This window comes from Malania oleifera, chromosome 12 (assembly GCF_029873635.1).
Source record: "Malania oleifera isolate guangnan ecotype guangnan chromosome 12, ASM2987363v1, whole genome shotgun sequence".
NCBI lineage: Eukaryota > Viridiplantae > Streptophyta > Magnoliopsida > Santalales > Ximeniaceae > Malania > Malania oleifera.
The window spans coordinates 81,044,927-81,063,786 of NC_080428.1; the positions used below are offsets into that span (position 1 = coordinate 81,044,927).

At 34.9% G+C, this 18,860-nt stretch overlaps 1 protein-coding gene across 1 annotated transcript; it reads right to left on the reverse strand.

Moving 5' to 3' along the window:
• Positions 1-8,072: 8,072 nt before the first annotated feature.
• Positions 8,073-8,640, reverse strand: LOC131144030 (transcription factor DIVARICATA-like). Its single transcript, XM_058092374.1, has 2 exons — positions 8,351-8,640; positions 8,073-8,277 (listed from the first exon to the last, which is right to left on the reverse strand). The coding sequence occupies exons 1-2, from the start codon at positions 8,638-8,640 to the stop codon at positions 8,073-8,075; spliced, it is 495 nt and encodes a 164-aa protein (XP_057948357.1).
• Between the last annotated feature and the right edge of the window lie 10,220 nt (positions 8,641-18,860).

An 18,860-nucleotide genomic window follows, 5' to 3' on the forward strand; every position in this document is an offset into this window, starting at 1 on the left:
CATGTTTTGATATACTTATGTTTTCCTAGATTTGATAAACAGTATTGAATATGTTATGTATGGTATATGTAGAACACATAATACTCATGTTGCCACACACTAGTATTAGTTTATTTCCTTTACTAAGAGGTGTCTTACCCCTAAATTTTATTAACTTTTTAGGAGCCTCAGATAGGAGAGCGGGAAAAGCCCCGCTGACATAGTGTGAATTATCAGCCATTTTTGGAAGGGTAAGTTTTTGGTAGGGACAGATGGGTTTATGTGGGAATTGTACCTAGATTCCATTTTTGGAATATATATATACGGAGAGATAGTGATTGTAGTACTCTGGTATGTTGTATTGCACATTATGATGAGATGTATATGATTTTATACTTTCTGCTGCGTAGGCTTCTGTAGAATGCTCTGATGTATCCCTAATACCCACGGGTCTAGGTGGATTGTGACCTGCTGAGCTGGAATGTGAGATGTGTGATGTTGATATTATTATATATAAAAAAAAAAAAAGTGAAAATGAGCGGGTCGTGACATTTGGTCTGACGAATGCTCCTGCAATATTTGTGGATTTGATGAATAGGATCTTTCATCCATATTTAGATCAGTTTGTGATTGTTTTTATTGATGATGTACTAGTCTATTCGAGGAGCTATGAGAAGCAGGATATACATTTGAGGCAGGTTTTGCAGATGCTTAGGGAGAAGAAGCTGTATGCAAAATTCAGTAAATGTGAATTCTAGTTTGAGAAAGTTGTGTTTTTGGGGCATGTTATCTCAGGAGACAGAATTTCTGTAGATCCCAGTAAGATTGAGGCGGTTGTGAATTGTGCTAGACCAAGGAACGTTTAGGAGATCAGGAGTTTCTTAGGGTTAGCTAGATATTATCGTCGTTTTGTTAAGGGATTCTCCGTTTTATCAGGACCTCTTACACGACTAACTAAAAAGAATGCTAGATTTGAATGAGACGACAACTGTGAACAGAGTTTTCAGGAATTGAAGTAGAGGCTAGTCACAATGCCTGTATTGATCATCCCATTGGGGGGTGAGGGTTATACTACCTACAGTGATGCATCTTTGAAGGGACTTGGCTATGTGTTGATGCAGTATGACAGGGAAGTGGATTATGCGTCTAGACAGCTGAAAGAATATAAGAAGAACTACCTTACCCACGATCTTGAATTGGCCGCAGTGGTACAAGCATTAAAAATTTGGAGGCATTACCTGTACGGCGAGCAATGTGAGATTTTCTCCTACCACAAGAGCTTAAAGTATTTTTTCACCCAGAAAGAATTGAATATGAGACAGAGAAGGTGGTTAGAGTTGATTAAGGATTTTAACTGTACTATCAGTTATCACTCAGGGGAAGCAAATGTGGTAACTGATGCACTAAGTAGGAAGTCTGGGGAATCAGTGTTGGTAGCTATAGAGATCCAGCGTCCGATCATGATGGATCTAGAGAGACTCGACATTGAATTGATTGAAAGTAATACTTCAGTATGTATCGCCAGTTTAGTGGTACAACCTACTCTGCAGGAAAGGATTAAAACCACCTAGAAAGAAGATTCAGAATTGGCAGAGGTGATGGATAGAGTGCAGAGTGGTCAGGGGGGAGGAATTCTGCATTTTAGATGACGGAGCTTTGCGGTTCCGTTCCATATTATGTGTTCCTGCCAATACTGACATTAGGAAGACTATTTTGGATGAGGCTCACAAATCTTTGTATACGGTTCATCCCGATAGTACGGAAATGTACAGGGATTTGCGAGAGTTTTACTAGTGGAGTGGTATGAAGAGAGAGATTGCCGAGTATGTAGTCCAGTGCTTGACGTGCCAGCAGGTAAAAGTTGAGTACCAGAGGTCAGCAAGTCAGTTGCAGCCATTATTTATCTCAGAGTGGAAGTGAGATCATATATCCATAGAATACGTTTCAAGGCTACCGTCGACGAAGTCGACTTCTTTCTTCTGTTACTGTTTCCATTTCCCTTTCACTTTATTATTTAAATCTCATTATTATTCGGTTTGTCACAATTATTATTATTATTATTATTATTATTATTATTATTATTTTTATTTTTATTTTTATTTTTGTTAGATCACTACATGGTAGGTTCAATGAAATGGGCTGGTAGGTGGAGTAGGTTGCCTGCAGTTTAGAAAATTCAACAATATTCGATTGGATTGGTGGAGTAGCTGTCGACCAAGTTTTGCTGCCACCGTCCCACTGTCAAGTTTAAGCTTCAACATACACTACCTAAGAATTTCTATTTGAATTGTTAGATTGATATAATTTTTTAAGATTATTATGAATAAATAATCACCATTTTGTGACATTTCATTTCCACCTTAAATTTATGAATGTATTATATTCATTGTTACACCTCTTTATATTTACAAATACAAGTGAACACTTCTCACACAAACCCTTTTATTCATGTCCTCTATTTCCTTACAACTTTTTTGGCAAATACACACTAAAGGCAATACCAAAAAATTAATTATAATTAAAGCAAATGGAGCGTCAAGAATAAAAAATAAAGTTGAGCCTTTATTTTATGTTTCTTAATTTGTTTGATATGAACTAGATTATATTTTAGATTATGAAATTAGTTTACTATTAAAATTTTCATTTTGATCACAGTGCGGATGAAAAATAAATTTGATGATAGACATATGTTGATGAATTTTAAGTTGCATTTTCAAAATCCTTCATTTTTATTTAATTTATTCATGATAATTTTAGAATATAATATTATTTTTTAATTTGAAAATTTTATAAATTTTTAAAGTTTTATTAATTGTGTGAAACCTCGAGAACTCAAGCATTGAGACCCACTCAATTGCAACTTGAAGAGTATTAGAAAAGGAAAAAAAAAAAAATTCAAAATAGTTCTTTTTTCTATGTTTGGTCATCAAATAAAATGAAAAAGAAAATAAATAAACATATACCACATTAATGGATGAAAATTTAATTTTACATATTATGAAAATTTTAGAAAGAAAAGAAATAGCTTTGAAAATTTTAGGAAGAAAGTCCATAGTGTGTATATATATATAAGTGAAACTTAGTGGTTGAATGTCATGGCCCATGAGTCATATGTTGACATTTTTTTTAAAACTTGAAATATGTAACTAATTTTATGTTTGGGAGATGGAGTTTGAATTTAAATTTGTATGGATATGGATTTTATGTTTGCTAGAGGTTTTGAATTTGAGATTTGAATGTAATGTAATATAGAATTGTATTGAATTTTTTTTAGATCCACTCAAATTGAAATCCATATTTCAAAATATATACTCCAAAATGTAGCAAAATAGTTCAAGATCGATATCCTTCTGTCCCTCTTGTTCAAATTAACACTAACTACAAGTTTGATACATAAGAATAGTACAATAAAATCGAATTTTTCACTTAATTTAATTTTATTCAATTTCCAATCCAATTTTCATTATATTAATCCTTTCCTAGCTACCACATTTCAATATACAAAGTAATCAAATTAAACATGACTTAAAAGTAGAATAATCTATAATTGAGAATCAAGATAATCAATAATTAAAAAAATAAATCATCTGGACGACGTGGAAAATATACGTGAAAAACCCTTCAATATGAAGGGAAAAACTAGGGCGGACTGAAGTCCACTTCTAATCTTTTACTGTATCATGGACAGGGGAGACATGCATGGTAATTTTTTCTTCATGGATGGTTGGAGGGAAAGGCGATGGTGATGTCATGGATGCTTGACCTCTTAGTTCCCTTGAGCTGATTTGCAGGGCTATGGCGGAGGAAGAATTTCTGGGCATGGCTGGCCACCTGAGATGGGGTTTTTGTCAACACCACTTCATTTGCTATTTGCTTCCACTTTCCCTTCCCGAATTTCTCCAGCCCATACAAGAATAACCTGCGTCCACCCAAAATTAATACGTTTCCAGAAATATTTAAAAAGAAACCTTTTTAATTAGTATTAATTATTAAATATATATTTAAAACCCAGGACTCCAGCCACCCATGGTAATTTAACTGCGTAAACTCTACCTGTGTTCTTCTTCGGTCCAGAGAATCCTTTTCTTGGGCTGACCATCTCCGCGCTCCGGCCTGGCCCCCAACGGAGTCTGAGTGGGCGGTGGTGGTGACAGCGGCGGCCCCGACTCCAGGACAAGCGACAACTCGTTTGCTTGACTTGGCGGGTCGACTCGTCCCGCTTCCGTCTCGCCCCAACAGTGAACCATGGGCGAATTCCAGGGAAGATGGCAAGCGATGGTCTCCCACCGGCATGGCGTGCCGGGAGAAAACGGCAGAAGGGCCTCCTCAAAGAATAACCTGCATCCATGCACGTTCTCCATGCATTATTGTTATTATTATTATTATTATTATTATTATTATTTACTCTACCTGTGTTCTTCTATGGTCTGGGGAGTCCTTTTCTTGCACTGATCCTCACCGTGCCCCGGCCTAATGTCGACCGAGATCTGAGTGGGTGCTGGCACCGGGCCCAGCGCTGGAGGCGACTGGTTCATGTAACTCGACGACTCAACTCGTTCGGCCGCGTCCATCTCTCTCCAGTTGCGAAAAACCTCATCGTAGTGTTCCTTCACCGCCAAGGGCGACTTCCCGGGGATTAAGCTGGCGATCCAGTCCCACCGGTACGGTGTTCTTGCGGGAATCAGTAGAATGGCTTCCTCAAAGGCTTGGTTCTCCTCAAGAGTCCATATGGATTGTTTCGCCGGCGCCGAGCATTCTCCGGCTGCGACCCAGTAGTACTGATTCCCCTGAAACATACCTAAGTACAATATCAGATCTCTCTCTCGCTCTCTCTATAATCTTTTCTTCTTCTTTTTCTTCTTAATTCTTCCTAAAATTTTTTTAGAGAGAGAGAGAGAGGGGTTTGTGCTTTTGAAAACATTGACTCGGGCCTTATATATAGACACCTGGGCTCTCTTCTTCTACAAGGATTGGGTCACGTAATAAATTTAATTCTATACAAATGTGTGTCTATATATATATATATATATATATCCTATTTTAATATATATATATATATATATATATATATATATATATATATCCTATTTTAATGGATAATACAAAAAAAGAAAAATCTCCGAGAATTAAAGGGTCCATTAAGCTGTTAAAGATATTCTTTACATTTTGTTTTAGTTTTCCAAAAAATTACAAAAATTATTATTTTTCATTTTTTAAAATTATATAAAAATATGGAAAATATATTTCTATTATTTTTAAAATTTCTAATTCTTACTTTCCGTAAATAAGCATGGAATTAAGATGTTAAATTTTGATCAATGAGTATTATCTCTTGAGTTATATAATTTTTGAAAAGTTGAAATATAAGTTAAATTAGACTTAAATTAAATGAGTTTGATTATATATTTAATACGATCCTTTTAAATATACTTTATGTTAGTTTAAGTAGCTCGTATATAACAATGGATATTGGAATCATAATATACATATCTTCACTCTTTAAAAATATCAACAATGTTGACTAAGTCAATGAATATTTTTTAAGAGAAAAGTGATATTGATTGGTTGAATCATATGTTCACATTTTTTTTAAAACTTGAAATATGTAACTAATTTTATGTTTGAATTTAAATTTGTATGGATTTGGATAAAATGTAATATAACTTAAAATTTGCACACATTGAAATCTAAGACTCAAAATTTACTTTAATAAAGGAAGTTTTACAAATTTCTCCTTAAGATTAGTTGTAGTTTTACAAATTTTCCCCTAAAATTAGTTGTATTGTGGTGGTAATATCCTTTTAAATATTAGATTGCCTCAAGATTCAAGAAGAGGATTTTGAGAGAGTATTTGGAGGAATAGATTTAGGATATGTTTTATCTCAATTCACAAATCCAAACTTAAGAATTTTGAACACAAATTCAATGCTTTATCCACTTTTAAAAAATGGCAACAAATTTCAAAATAAAAATTATGTGATCTAGGGATGCAAATTTTAATTTTAAATATTTTATTTTGCCTTTTCTATTCATGTGCTTTGGGTTTTCCATAACAATTCACCCACAAATTAAATTGAAAACTCTGTCCATTCAAATTACAACAAATCTAAGAAAAACCTAATTCAATTGCAAACCCAACTCCCAATTCCATATCGCGAACTCAATTCAAACTAATGACCTCATATATTAGAGGAAATATTAGGTAAATCTTATGTAATCTCCGGATTGAAACATTAGGATGAATATAATTTCACCATATATATGTAATTTAATTAAACTAGGCAGTTATAATTATTTTTTGTTTAGTAAATATGGTGAAATCATATTAACTCTATGCACCAATCAGCTGAGCTATTAGGTGATACATAAAGTGTATCAAATATTTTCTCCTTATATCAACCGAAACCATGACCCAATCAACCCTTGATAAGGGTAGGATTGAAGTACAAGTGCATGCATGCAATAATATTAATATATATTATGATATATCAATCTAAATGTAAATATATAGTGCCATATTATAATAATATAATACGCGCACTAAAAAATGTACAAGAAATTAAATAAAATTAACGATAGAACTACGCTTTTAGGTTCTTCGAGGGGACTAGTGTGGTCCTCCTATCAGATCGTATATGATAGGGTCCATATATAATTTAATAAGACCCACTTGAATATTTCCTTCTAATTAAGATTGTGTGTAGTCAACTGTAATGGCTATTATCGAATTTTGGCTCTCATGCACAATGGTGATGCATAATGTTTAGCCTTTGGCAGGTCTATGTTCTCGTTGATGAATTGGTGATGGATTGAAATCCTATTGGGCGATTGAAGAAAAATTACAGTATTGCACTTCATATTTCTGATACATATTACAAGACCATAAGCTAAAACTAAAGATTTTTTTTTTCCAACAAGGCCCACTAAATTTTAATCTTCTTTTCAAAACTTTAAGACATTTTTCTCATGAATATAAAAAAATAGGATAAGAGTTTTTAAAATTTTTGGGAGCATTTGTAAATGAGATGTTTATGCCCAAAACTCCATTATTTAACCATCGCATAGATCCGAGCATATGAACTATAACTCCAATTTAATATGTAAAAAAAAAAAAAAAAGACTTTTATCATGTATATTATTGGCTTAGAGTGACATGGTTTTTGGCGCACTTGGGGGCTAATTCAAATAAATAAGAACAGATTTTTAGATTTCTATGAATATTTATGAAAAAGAAAATTAAAAAAATTTAGGGTGTTAAGTTATTTTATTTTGTCATAAATATTTAAAGTGAACCCTAAATTGTTATTTCTTTTCATATATATTGAACCCTAATTTGTTGGAAGATTGAATGATTCTCCATTAACTTATATTGTTCAGTCACATTTGAGGGAGCTTGGCGTAATACAAGCTTCTTGTGAGATATCGAGCATGCCGTCCTAATAGTTAGCATTCTTGGGGAAGAGAGGTGCGGAGGTGATTGCAAAATATACAAATCCTATATTTGGGAGACTTTGGATTTGGATTTGTGTAGATTTGGACAAAATGTAATATAAAATTATATTAAATTTTATCTAAATCCATCCAAATTTAAATTCAAAGTTCAAAATCTATACTTTAAAACCCAGCGATCGACAATCTTTTGGGGCTCTTGTTCGATCAAATTAACACTAACTACATGTTTGGTACGTAATTGAAATTAAAGTTATCACTTGATTTAGCCATATCCGATCACCATTCAAATTTTCATTTTATTTCTTTCTGCTACATTTTATTCCATAAATTAATTAACCAAAGTTAAACATGACTTCAAGTAGAATAATCGATGACCAAAAATCAAAATAATGAATAGTATTAAAAAGCATAAATCATACATCCACAGAAACACAAAAAGAACGCCAAGATTTACGTGGAAAACCCTTCGATGTGAAGGGAAAAACCACAGGACCGAAGTCCACGTCAAGTCTTTCACTTTCACTATGTCAGACGATATTAAGTTACAGTACATACTAGCTTCTTACTCTAATCCAAACTAAGGTAGCTTCTAGCTCTAATCAAAACTAAGGGCCTTATATGTACATCATGCAATTTGTTCTTCATGGATCGTTGGAGGGAAAGGGGTTGGTGACATCGTTGATGCTTGACCTCTTGGTTCCCTTGAGCTGATTCGCAGGGCTGTGGCGGAGGAAGAATTTCTGGGCATGGCTGGCCACCTGGGCTGGGGATTTTGTCAACACCACTTCATTTGCTATTTGCTTCCATTTTCCCTTCCCGAATTTCTCCAGCCCATACAAGAATAACCTGCGTCCACCAAAATTAATACGTTTCTAGAAATATTTAAAAAGAAACTCTTTTTACTAATAATAATATATACCTGTGTTCATCTTCGGTCCAGGAAGTCCTTTTCCCGGGCTTACCATCGCCACGCTTCGCCTTAGTCTCCAACGGAATCTGAGCGGGCGGCGGCACCGACGACCCCGACTGAAGGACTGGACCCGCTTCGGGGTCGCTCCAGCTGTGAAACACTGCATCGTAGTGTTTCTCCACCTCCATCGGCGACTTACCGGGTATGTAGGCGGCCATCGCCTCCCACCGGAACGGCGTTCCGGCGGGAAGCAGTATAAGTGCATACTGAAATGCCCGGTCCTCGGCAAGACTCCACATGGAGCACTGTTCCTGACTCGCCTGAAACATTTATGCTACCACTATAATATTTCCTTCTTCTTCTTCTTCTTCGTAAGGGATTGGGTGAGAATTTTTTGGGACTTTGAAATTCTTCAACCCCTCTGGTTTTTATAGGCTTCAAAGACTGAAGACATCTCCCTGATTGCGCCACGTGTCTTAGCATTCCTCCTACTCTCTTGGATTTCTTTTTCTCTCTATTTTGTTATTTAAAATCTCAAAAAAAAAAGAAGCTAATTATCAGAAATATAAAATCTAATAGTAATTTTTATGTTTTAAAAATTATTCACCACTGTCAATGCATGTTATATAGTGGGATTTAAAAATTAAATCTTAGAAATTTCATTACCCAAAAAAATACTCAATATTTCAATCTCTAATAATGTAATGTCCAAACTTAACAATAAATTTTATAATTTTTGATTATTTTCTACAACCTATTAGAAGAATACATTAATATCTGGAATTAAGTTTTGTATATTAAATCATTCATTTCATATATAAATTAAAATTAAAATAGAATGATCATTTGAAATTAAAATATAATTAGCATAAAAGCATAATAAATTTTTTAACAAACTTAAAATAATAAAATTTATTTAAAAATGTTTCCATACTACTTTTTAATTGTCATACGCACTGCGATTTTTCCTTTAAGGCGAATTATTAAATATTAAGTAAAATAATTATAAAGTGATATTATTAATTTATATTGTTTCGTACTTCCCTTATTTTGGCTACATTTTTCTTATTTTTGTTTGTTTTAAGGAAAAATATGAGTACTTGTTCGATCAAGTTTTTTGTTTGTTTTATTTAGTTTTAAATCATTAACCAAATATATTGTTGCTTTTCAATTTTCAATTTTTATTTTTAGATTTTGTTCTCATCAGGCAAGGTCACAAGTGCAATCTTCACGAATCACAAGAGTCAGAAATACTTTTTCACCCAAGGAGAATTGAATATGAGACAAAGAAGGTAGCTAGAACTTATTAAAGATTATGACTGCACTATTAGTTACCACCTAGAGAACGAGAATGTAGTGACGGATGCGTTGAGCAGAAAATTAGTAAAACCAGCATTGGTAGTCATAGAGATTCAGCATTCGATCCTAATGGATTTGGAGAGACTTAGTATAGAGATTGTAGAGGATAGTCCTCAGGCATTCGTTGTCAGCCTGGTTGTACAACCTACAGTATACGAGAAAATTAAAGCAGCTCAGGGAGATGATGCGGAATTGGTAGAGGTAATGGCTAGAGTGCAGGATGGTCAGGGAGAGGAGCTCAACATATTAGATGACGGTGCCCTGCGGTTCCGTACTAGGCTTTGTGATCCTGCAGATAACGAGATCAAGAGAACTATATTGGAGGAGGCTCACAGATCCCTATACACAGTCCATCCCGGTAGTGCTAAAATGTATGGGGATCTGCAAGAGTATTTTTAGTGGAGTGGAATGAAGAGGGAGATAGCCGATTTTGTATAACAGTGCTTGACGTGCCAATAGTTTAAGGCTGAGCACCAGAGACCAGCAGGGCAATTGCAGCCACTCTTTATTCTGGAGTGGAAGTGGGCCACGTTTCCATGGATTTTGTTACGGGGATACCACCAGTACATCAGGGATTGAATGCAATTTGGGTGGTTATTGATCGTTTGACGAAGACTACCCATTTCATCCTTATTAAAGTCCAAGTCCATTATTCCATGGACAGGCTAGTAGAAATATATGTTTAGGAGATAGTTCGCGTCCATGGTGTACCAGTAATCATAGTCTCAGACCGGGATCCTCGGTTTACTTCACAATTTTGAAAAATTTTCAGGAGACTATGGGTACACAGTTAATATTTAGCATTGCTTTCCATCCTCAGACAGATGGCCAAACTGAGAGGACGATCCAGACATTAGAAGATATACTTCGTGCTTGCGTACTAGATTTTGGGGATAGCTGGACTCAGTTTCTACCACTAGTTGAATTTGCTTATAATAACAGCTACCAGACTAGTATCAGCATGGCTTCGTACGAGGCACTATATAGTAAAAAATGTCTTTCTCTTCTTTTTTGGGATGAGGTAGGCGAGAGGCGAGTTTTGGGTCCAGAGATTGTACAGCAGGCGTATGATAAGGTCCGACTAATTAAAGAAAGAATCAGTACGACGCAGAATTGGCAGAAAAGCTATGCAGACACTCGCCGTCGAGAATTAGAGTTTGACATGGGAGATCGAGTATTTTTTAAGGTAGCTCCTTTGAGAGGGGTTATGAGGTTTGGAAAGAAGGGCAAGTTGAGCCTTAGGTATATTGGCCCTTTTGAGATACTAGAAAGAATAGGGCCAATTGCTTACAGGATAGCTTTGCCGCCAATGTTGTCTAGAATACACGACGTGTTTCATGTGGCTATGTTGAGGAAATACGTCCCAGACCCATCCCATATCATTAGCTATGCAGAGATAGAGCTTAAGGATTCACTAGCTTATGAAGAAGTACCGATACAAATCCTAAACAGAAAGACACAAGAATTACGCACTAAATAAATTTAGTTAGTAAAAGTTTTGTGGAAGAATCACACTGTAAAGGAAGCTTCTTGGGAACTTGAGGAGCTGATCAGACAAAGATACCCGCAGTTGTTCCAAGAGGTTTAGAGGTAATCACGTAAAGTATAATAGTTAGATAGTATTTCTTTTGTAGGTACATGTAATGATTTTAGTTAGTAGATAGTTTTTAGTTTTATATGTGTAATCTCCCAGAACATAGAATGTAACCACAATATTCCTCCGCCATAAGTGATGGCAAGTAATAAAGTAAGTAGATCATTTGCCTTATGGGATGATAGAAGGTAATACAGATAGCAAATTTTGAGGATGAAATTTTATAAGGAGGGGAGAATGTAATAACCCAAGAAATTCTTCTAGGCCTCTTCGACGAGGGTTCTTCGGTATCTCGTCAACAAAGACCCATCTCGTCGACGAGAAGATACTGAGAGAGGGTTTATGGCAGACTAAAACTCGTCGACGAGGGTGCAGGCTCGTCAACGAACTTTCTATAGGACTCGTCGACGAGGTGACGTGTCTCGTTGACGAATCCGGCTCTATAAATAATTGAAACTCGAATTTTTATCAAAAATTTCAGCGTAGAAACCTCTTATTTCTTTCTCTCTTTACGTTTCCCTCCCCTTCTCTCTTCGATTTCGGCCCCATTTCTCATCGGATTGAAGATCTGAGGCCACCACGACGCTTCTAGCGAAGTTCTCTACAAGTCTGCCAAAGCTGGTCGTGGGAAAATTTTGTTTGGAATTCATCCCAAACTCAGGGTAAGACATATTATTTAGTATTTGCTTTCCCCACATTTATAAGAAATGTAGTATGCAAAGAAATACTGATATTTTGTTCTGGGGGATATTGTTTTAGGATGTTGAGTTAGGAACCCTACGGGTATAAGGCCAGAATTTAGTAAGGGCTTTTCAGATTTAAGGTAAGAGAAATATGCTATGCTAGAGATTTTTAATATATATACAGAATATTATGAATGTGTATTTACAAGCATGCAGATCAGATTATTTTTTTTAGAGAATTATGAATATTATCTTTATAGCTGAACTACATAAATTGAGCATGAGATTGTGTTTACTCAAATGTGTGGCATAAGTTTATTACAGTATAGTATGTAGATTTGACAGTATTACAGATATTCAGATATTTCAGATTATTAACAATGAATGAGACTTAGAGTATTTCTCATACTAACATGATTTCTAAACCATAACACTCAGACAAATTTTATAGATATTAGAGACAGATTTTACAGATATTATAGACAGAGTATACAGATATTATAAACAGATATTACAGATAGTACAGAAAGAAATCACAGATGATACAGATAGATATTATATATATATATATATATTTCAGTCAGATATCTCAGATATTACAGTTCAAATTTATAGTATTATGGTTGTTTTTGAAATCATGTTAAAAGAAGTAAGATGATTATATATTTATATAAGTATACAGTATTACATGATATCAAATCCCTGTGGAAATTACAAACAGATATATATACCGCAGAACACGGTACCGTTGCTAGTTTAGACACGTGCAACCACATAACTTAGATAGTATGTGGATTTCGTCTAACTGTGCGAGGAGAGATTGTAGTCTCCCCAGCGTGCTGGGTCGAGGTAGCCGGTTAGACAATGATAGAGGTTGGAGATGGCCCAGAGTGATTGCAGTGGGCTAGATCTACATAGTTTGATACAGATTGGCAGATGTACAGATATAGATTGACTTGTCTAATAGGCCAACCCGAGTAAGTCTAGCCTACAGGCAGCACAATCCTATCATGAGGGGATATATCATGATATACAGATTCCATGGTATAGCAGAAGTACGTATGTACAAATATATCACACAGCAGCAGCTTATACTATTATATTAGCAGTTCTTCAGATAGCAAATTCAAATACACAACTTTTTTTTAAAATTATATTATAAATATTCTACACAGTTTATCAGATTACTTAGATTACAGTATCAGTACTATTTCAGTATTTTAAATATTTAACTCAATTACCACACACTAGTAATAGCATATTTCCACTTACTGAGTGTTGCCTCATCCCAGTGACATTATTATTTTTCAGGGGATCCTACTAGGCGAGCAGATCAAGCTCGCGGTTAGAGATTGACTTGAGCTGCCATAGTTGGAAGGGTAGGCGTATTTTTTATGTTAGTGATTTGGGGTAGATTTCAGGTTTTGGATATTGTCACTGGGTGTTTAGTGTTATACTTATATTTCAGAGCATTACAGTTTCCTGGTATTGTATATAGTAGTTCCCAGTTTTTGTATACCGCTGCTTAGATATGTATGATGTACAGAGCTTCCTCAGTGTTCCCTTGAGCTTGGGGTATTATCAGTAGTATTACAGACAGATAATATTTGTGTATATGAATATAAATGTTAAAAAATGTTAAATAAGTAGCAGGTCATTACAGTTTCGTACTTCCCTTATTTTGGCTACATTTTTCTTATTTTTGTTTGTTTTACGGAAAAATATGAGTATTTGTTCGATCAAGTTTTTAGTTTCTTTTATTTAGTTTTAAATCATTAACCAAATATATTGTTGCTTTTTAATTTTTAATTTTTATTTTTAGATTTTGTTCTCATCATTTTTAACATGATATCACACCGCCCCTCACCATCTTCTTGATATTTGTTTAACAATATCACTATGATTGTTATGTTCAATTGTTTTGTTAAGACTTTTAAATTTAAATTAGAAAAAGTAAGAAAAATACTTAGAAGTTGAATGCTTCCTCCCCGTGCAATTTTAAACTTAACAATTATACAATCTCACCATAGTAATTTTAATTACTTTGAATTTGTTACATCCATAAATTTATATATATTAAAGACAAATAGGTAGCAACATTATATCCACATCACTCCCTCAATTATCATTATCACTTTATTCCTTGAATAATGATTCCATTTTCACAAAATTAAGAGCTTGACACCAATGGATTCAAGACTTAAGAACTCGAATTTGAATCAAGAACTTGCAAAAGTTTTGAAGAGCAATCAATCTAATTGGAAAAGATGCATTGTAGATCAACTTCTAATTTAGTAATCTAACTTGAATTTTGATACAATTGAATTGAAAGTTTGTTAGCAATGGTACAAATTTTTTGTTGAATTTTTTTAAAAATTATTTTATCACACTATTTTAATGATAATTGAGAGGTTAAATATGTTCCCATCACCCGTAATCAAGGATTCCTTCTCACCGAGAATCTAAAATCACTCACCAATTATAAAAATATTTTTAAAATTTTATTTAAAAAATCCTATGTCTTTATATATTATTAAAATAAAATATTTTATCTTACTTCAATATATATTCTCAATAAAGCTCAACTTTACTACCAAAACAATATAAAATAAAAGTGGCAACAATAAATTTGAAGAATACTTGAATTGAAATTCTATACACTTGAGAAGAATTCTATTTTGTGTAAATTTTCTAGAAACAAAATATGGTACCAATAAATATTGTGCCAATATATTTTCTAGTTTTTCTATTATGTATTATTTTATTCATAGAGAAAAAATGTGAGGTACCACGAGTAATACTTCAAATATATCCCTGGTAAATACGTTGAATTATACATACTGATCATGTGAATTTACAATATAATTAAAATAAAATTAATATTTTACTCAATGGGATTCCACAATTTATTTCATATTACAAGGAATAACACATTTTTTTGATGAGTTATTTTTTTAATTATTATATCCATTTACAAATGATCTAACACTATTAAGTCAGGTGGTAATACTCTCCCATGAATATCTACTGGACAGCCTCTAAGCACCCTTCGACAGCTCATTAGTGACCCTATCGATGTGGGTACTAACAAGTCAGTGTCTAATAGTCGAGTTTCATCCCCACATAATTTCACGCACCCCATGGACACAAAAAAGTGTGTGACCATTGAATCAAATAATACAATAACTTTAATTGAAAACATATTAATCGTACCTGTCACCACGTCGCCAGCTGCCTCAGCATCTCCTAGTGTCAGTGTGTAAACCCGTGCCTACACGGTATTTCTCTGCTGGTCTACTCGGGGCACCTGGACATTACCCTGGAATGGTTTGGGAGCAGGAGTAGTGCTATACTATGCACGACAGTCTCGTACTAAATGATCTGGTCTACCACAAGGGTAACAGACATTTCTCCCTGCTCGGCACTCTCCTATGTGTCTCTTACCACATGTAGAACAAATAAGATAGGTTTGCTCACCCTGAAACTCATGGCTCCCAGTCTCCTGCCTCCGTCCCCCGCTATGTCCACCTCTCCTCCATAGGCCCCTGCTCGCCTTAGCCACAGTTGCTTTATCCACCTACTCGGCGAAATCCTACACTTTAAACACCGCCACTTGCTCGTATATTTCTTGCCTCTGATCTTTCTCAAATTTTCGTGCCTTCTTTGCCTCATCCGAGACTATGTAGGGGGCAAAGCGGGACAGTTCAATAAATTTTGCTGCAACTGCTGAACTGTCATCTGTCCCTGCGTCAGATTTAAGAATTCCTCCACTTTAGCTTCTCTAGTGGTGGTAGGGAAATATTTGTCAAAGAATATCTCTTTAAACTGGCTCCAAGTTAGAGCTATAGGTATCAGCCTCTGCTCCTCCAGAAGTCTCACAGTCGACCACCAATGTTCAACCTCCCCTGTCAGTCTAAAGGTGGCAAATAACACTTTATGCTCATCAGTATAGCGTAGTACAGTCTGTATTTTTTCCATTTCCTGTACCCAATTCTCCGCTGCAATCGGGTCTGCACCCCCTAAAAAAAGCCGGAGGCTTCATTTTGGTGAACTGTTCTATAGTGCAGCCCTGGCCGACTGATGGGCCTCCCTACTCCCTAGAGCTCCATGAAATCTCATCCATAACCTGCTAAGCTTCACTATGCAGAATTGCATCTGAATCACCGCCGCCTATGCTAGAGGGCCCTACACTATCATTGTCACTAGCGTGAGCACTGCTACCCCCAGGGTCCATCTTGAAAAGAAAATAAACGTAATATAAGGACCTTATCTTCATAACATAACTATTATATTTATCTAACTATAATCTTATATCATCAATTAACTTAACATCCTTATTCTCAATTTAAGATTCAGTCCTACAATTTAGAAATACAACGAGACAATAGTTTACTAAGACTTTCCTGAAATCGTCACCCTAGGAAAGACATACAAACCACTACAAAATCCTGTTTCCAGACTGCGAAACAAAATCCTAAATTTTCATCTTAATTTCCCAACATTAACTCACTAAAATTCTAATCTACCACATTTTATATCCTTTCCAAAATTTATTCCTTTACTCTGGTATTGTTTCCGCTGCGCACTAAAGTCTACAGAACCTAACAACCTAGGCTCTGATACCACACTTATCACGACCCCAAATTTCTGCTATATTTTTTTCCACATAATAATAATAATAATAATAATAATAATAATAATAATAATAATACTAATAATCATACTCTGATACCATAAAACGTAAACAAAGTCAACTCGGACCCATAGGTGTAACGACCTGCCTAATTTACTACATAAATAAACATATTAAATACCACAAACTTAAAATATAATACAATCAACTCGAACCCGTGGGTAACGGGGATACACCTGGTATACACAGCGGAAACTTAAGCAGCAGTAAACATAAATTTCATTCAACCATCCATAGAACACAATATACCAGAGTTACCTACATTCCACCATATACTGTATATATACAATTCCCAAAATATCAAAAGATAAAACTAGAAACTAATCCCAAAAACTAGCTAATCCTTGTTCAAAACTCACCCTCCCAGCAAGGTAATACAGCCACCTCAACGATGTGGGGCTCGGTCCACCTATCTTTCTAGGTTTCTTGAAATGGTTTAAGCTGGGGTGAGACACCTCTCAGTAAGGGAAATAAACTAAATACAGTTATGTGGCAACACGAATATTTACGTGCTATAATAAATATATTGTACATGTCATATGCTTGGAAACACTGATAATAACATAACTGAGTAAACATACAATTTCATGGTTTACTAAATCATACTATATTTCACTGTTCATAAAATCATCTGATATAACTAGTGATTCTGAAATTTATCCAAGATGAATAGCTAGCCGATGTCATGTATTACCCCCTATGACGGGTTGTGCAGCCCGAAGGCGGGATCCGACAATGACTGGTCGACCACTGTCGAGTCAAAAATGTCTGTAAGTACGATGGGCCCGCCGCACCCTGATCTAGACTGTCAGGTGGACGTCTACAACTCTACACTAAAAATCACATCTACTATCCTTCTCCCACCCCCTCTGCTAGTAAGGGCGGTTAGCACAAGTCTGAACTGAACTGAATTGTATAGTTACGGTACCGTGCTCCTAATAACTGATCTAAATTATCATCTGGGTTTTGATAACATATAGTACATGATAATATATTCTTTAATGTAAATAGATTGATAGCATTTTCTGAATTCTGTAATAATATAAACAATTACGGCCTTGCACTGAATACATTCATAACTGCGGCCTTGAGTCGATTAACATGCATAACTATAGCCTTGTACCGGCTATTAATCACGGTCTTGCACCGAATATATTATAAATACTAAACTGAATAAATGTACTGTTTATCATGTATTCTGAAATCATAATTTCCTGTATTATCATATTATTCCTGAAAATAACTGTAAATATGTTTTTTCTGTAAAATTGACTTAACGTAATACAATATACATAAAATAATATTCATACCACACAAACTGAATAAAATCATGAATTCTATTCTAAAATCATATTTCCTGACATTTCATACTAAATATATATTTTCCTATGTAATATAGTATTTTCCCAAATATACATTTTCTCAAATATACTCATATGTAACACATGCTTTATGAAAATTAATCTGCTATTAAATAATAATAATTTTAATGAAAAATAACGGCTTTAGTTTATTCTCTTACCTGACTACTGAAAAATCCCTACAATAACTAGGCCTACACCCGCAAGGTCCCCAATCAACACCCTGAAAACAACATCTCCCTAGACAAAACTTCAGTATTTCTTCAAGTACTATATTTTCTATAACTATAGGAAAGCCAAATACTTAACATAAAGCCTTACCCTGAATTTGTGATGGAATCCAAGTTAGCCCCGCCAATAATCTACTCCAGCAGACTTGAAGAGAACTTTTCCAGAAGTATCGTGGTGGCCTCGGATCATCGAACTAGCAAGAATCCGGACCAGAATTTTAGAGAGAAGGGAGAGAGGATGAAGAGATAGAGAGAGAGGGAGAGAGAGAGAGAGAGAGAGAGAGAGAGAGAGAGAGAGAGAGAGAGAGAGAGAGAGAGAGAGAGATTCTTTGTGAAATTACTTGTAGAAAAATCGAGTTTAGGCTATTTATACACCTGCACTCGTCAATGAGCCACGTTGTAGTGACCCGAAGAATAATGGTATTTAAAAAAAAAAGAGGGAGGGAAATGGAAACAGAAACAGAAGGAGATAGCAGACTTCTTTGGATGTAATAACCTAAGAATTTAATTAAGGACTTGTCGATGAATACAAAGGATTTATCGACGAGGATAACATAGAGTCTCATCGACGAGGGTATGTTTCGTCGACGAGAAGATAC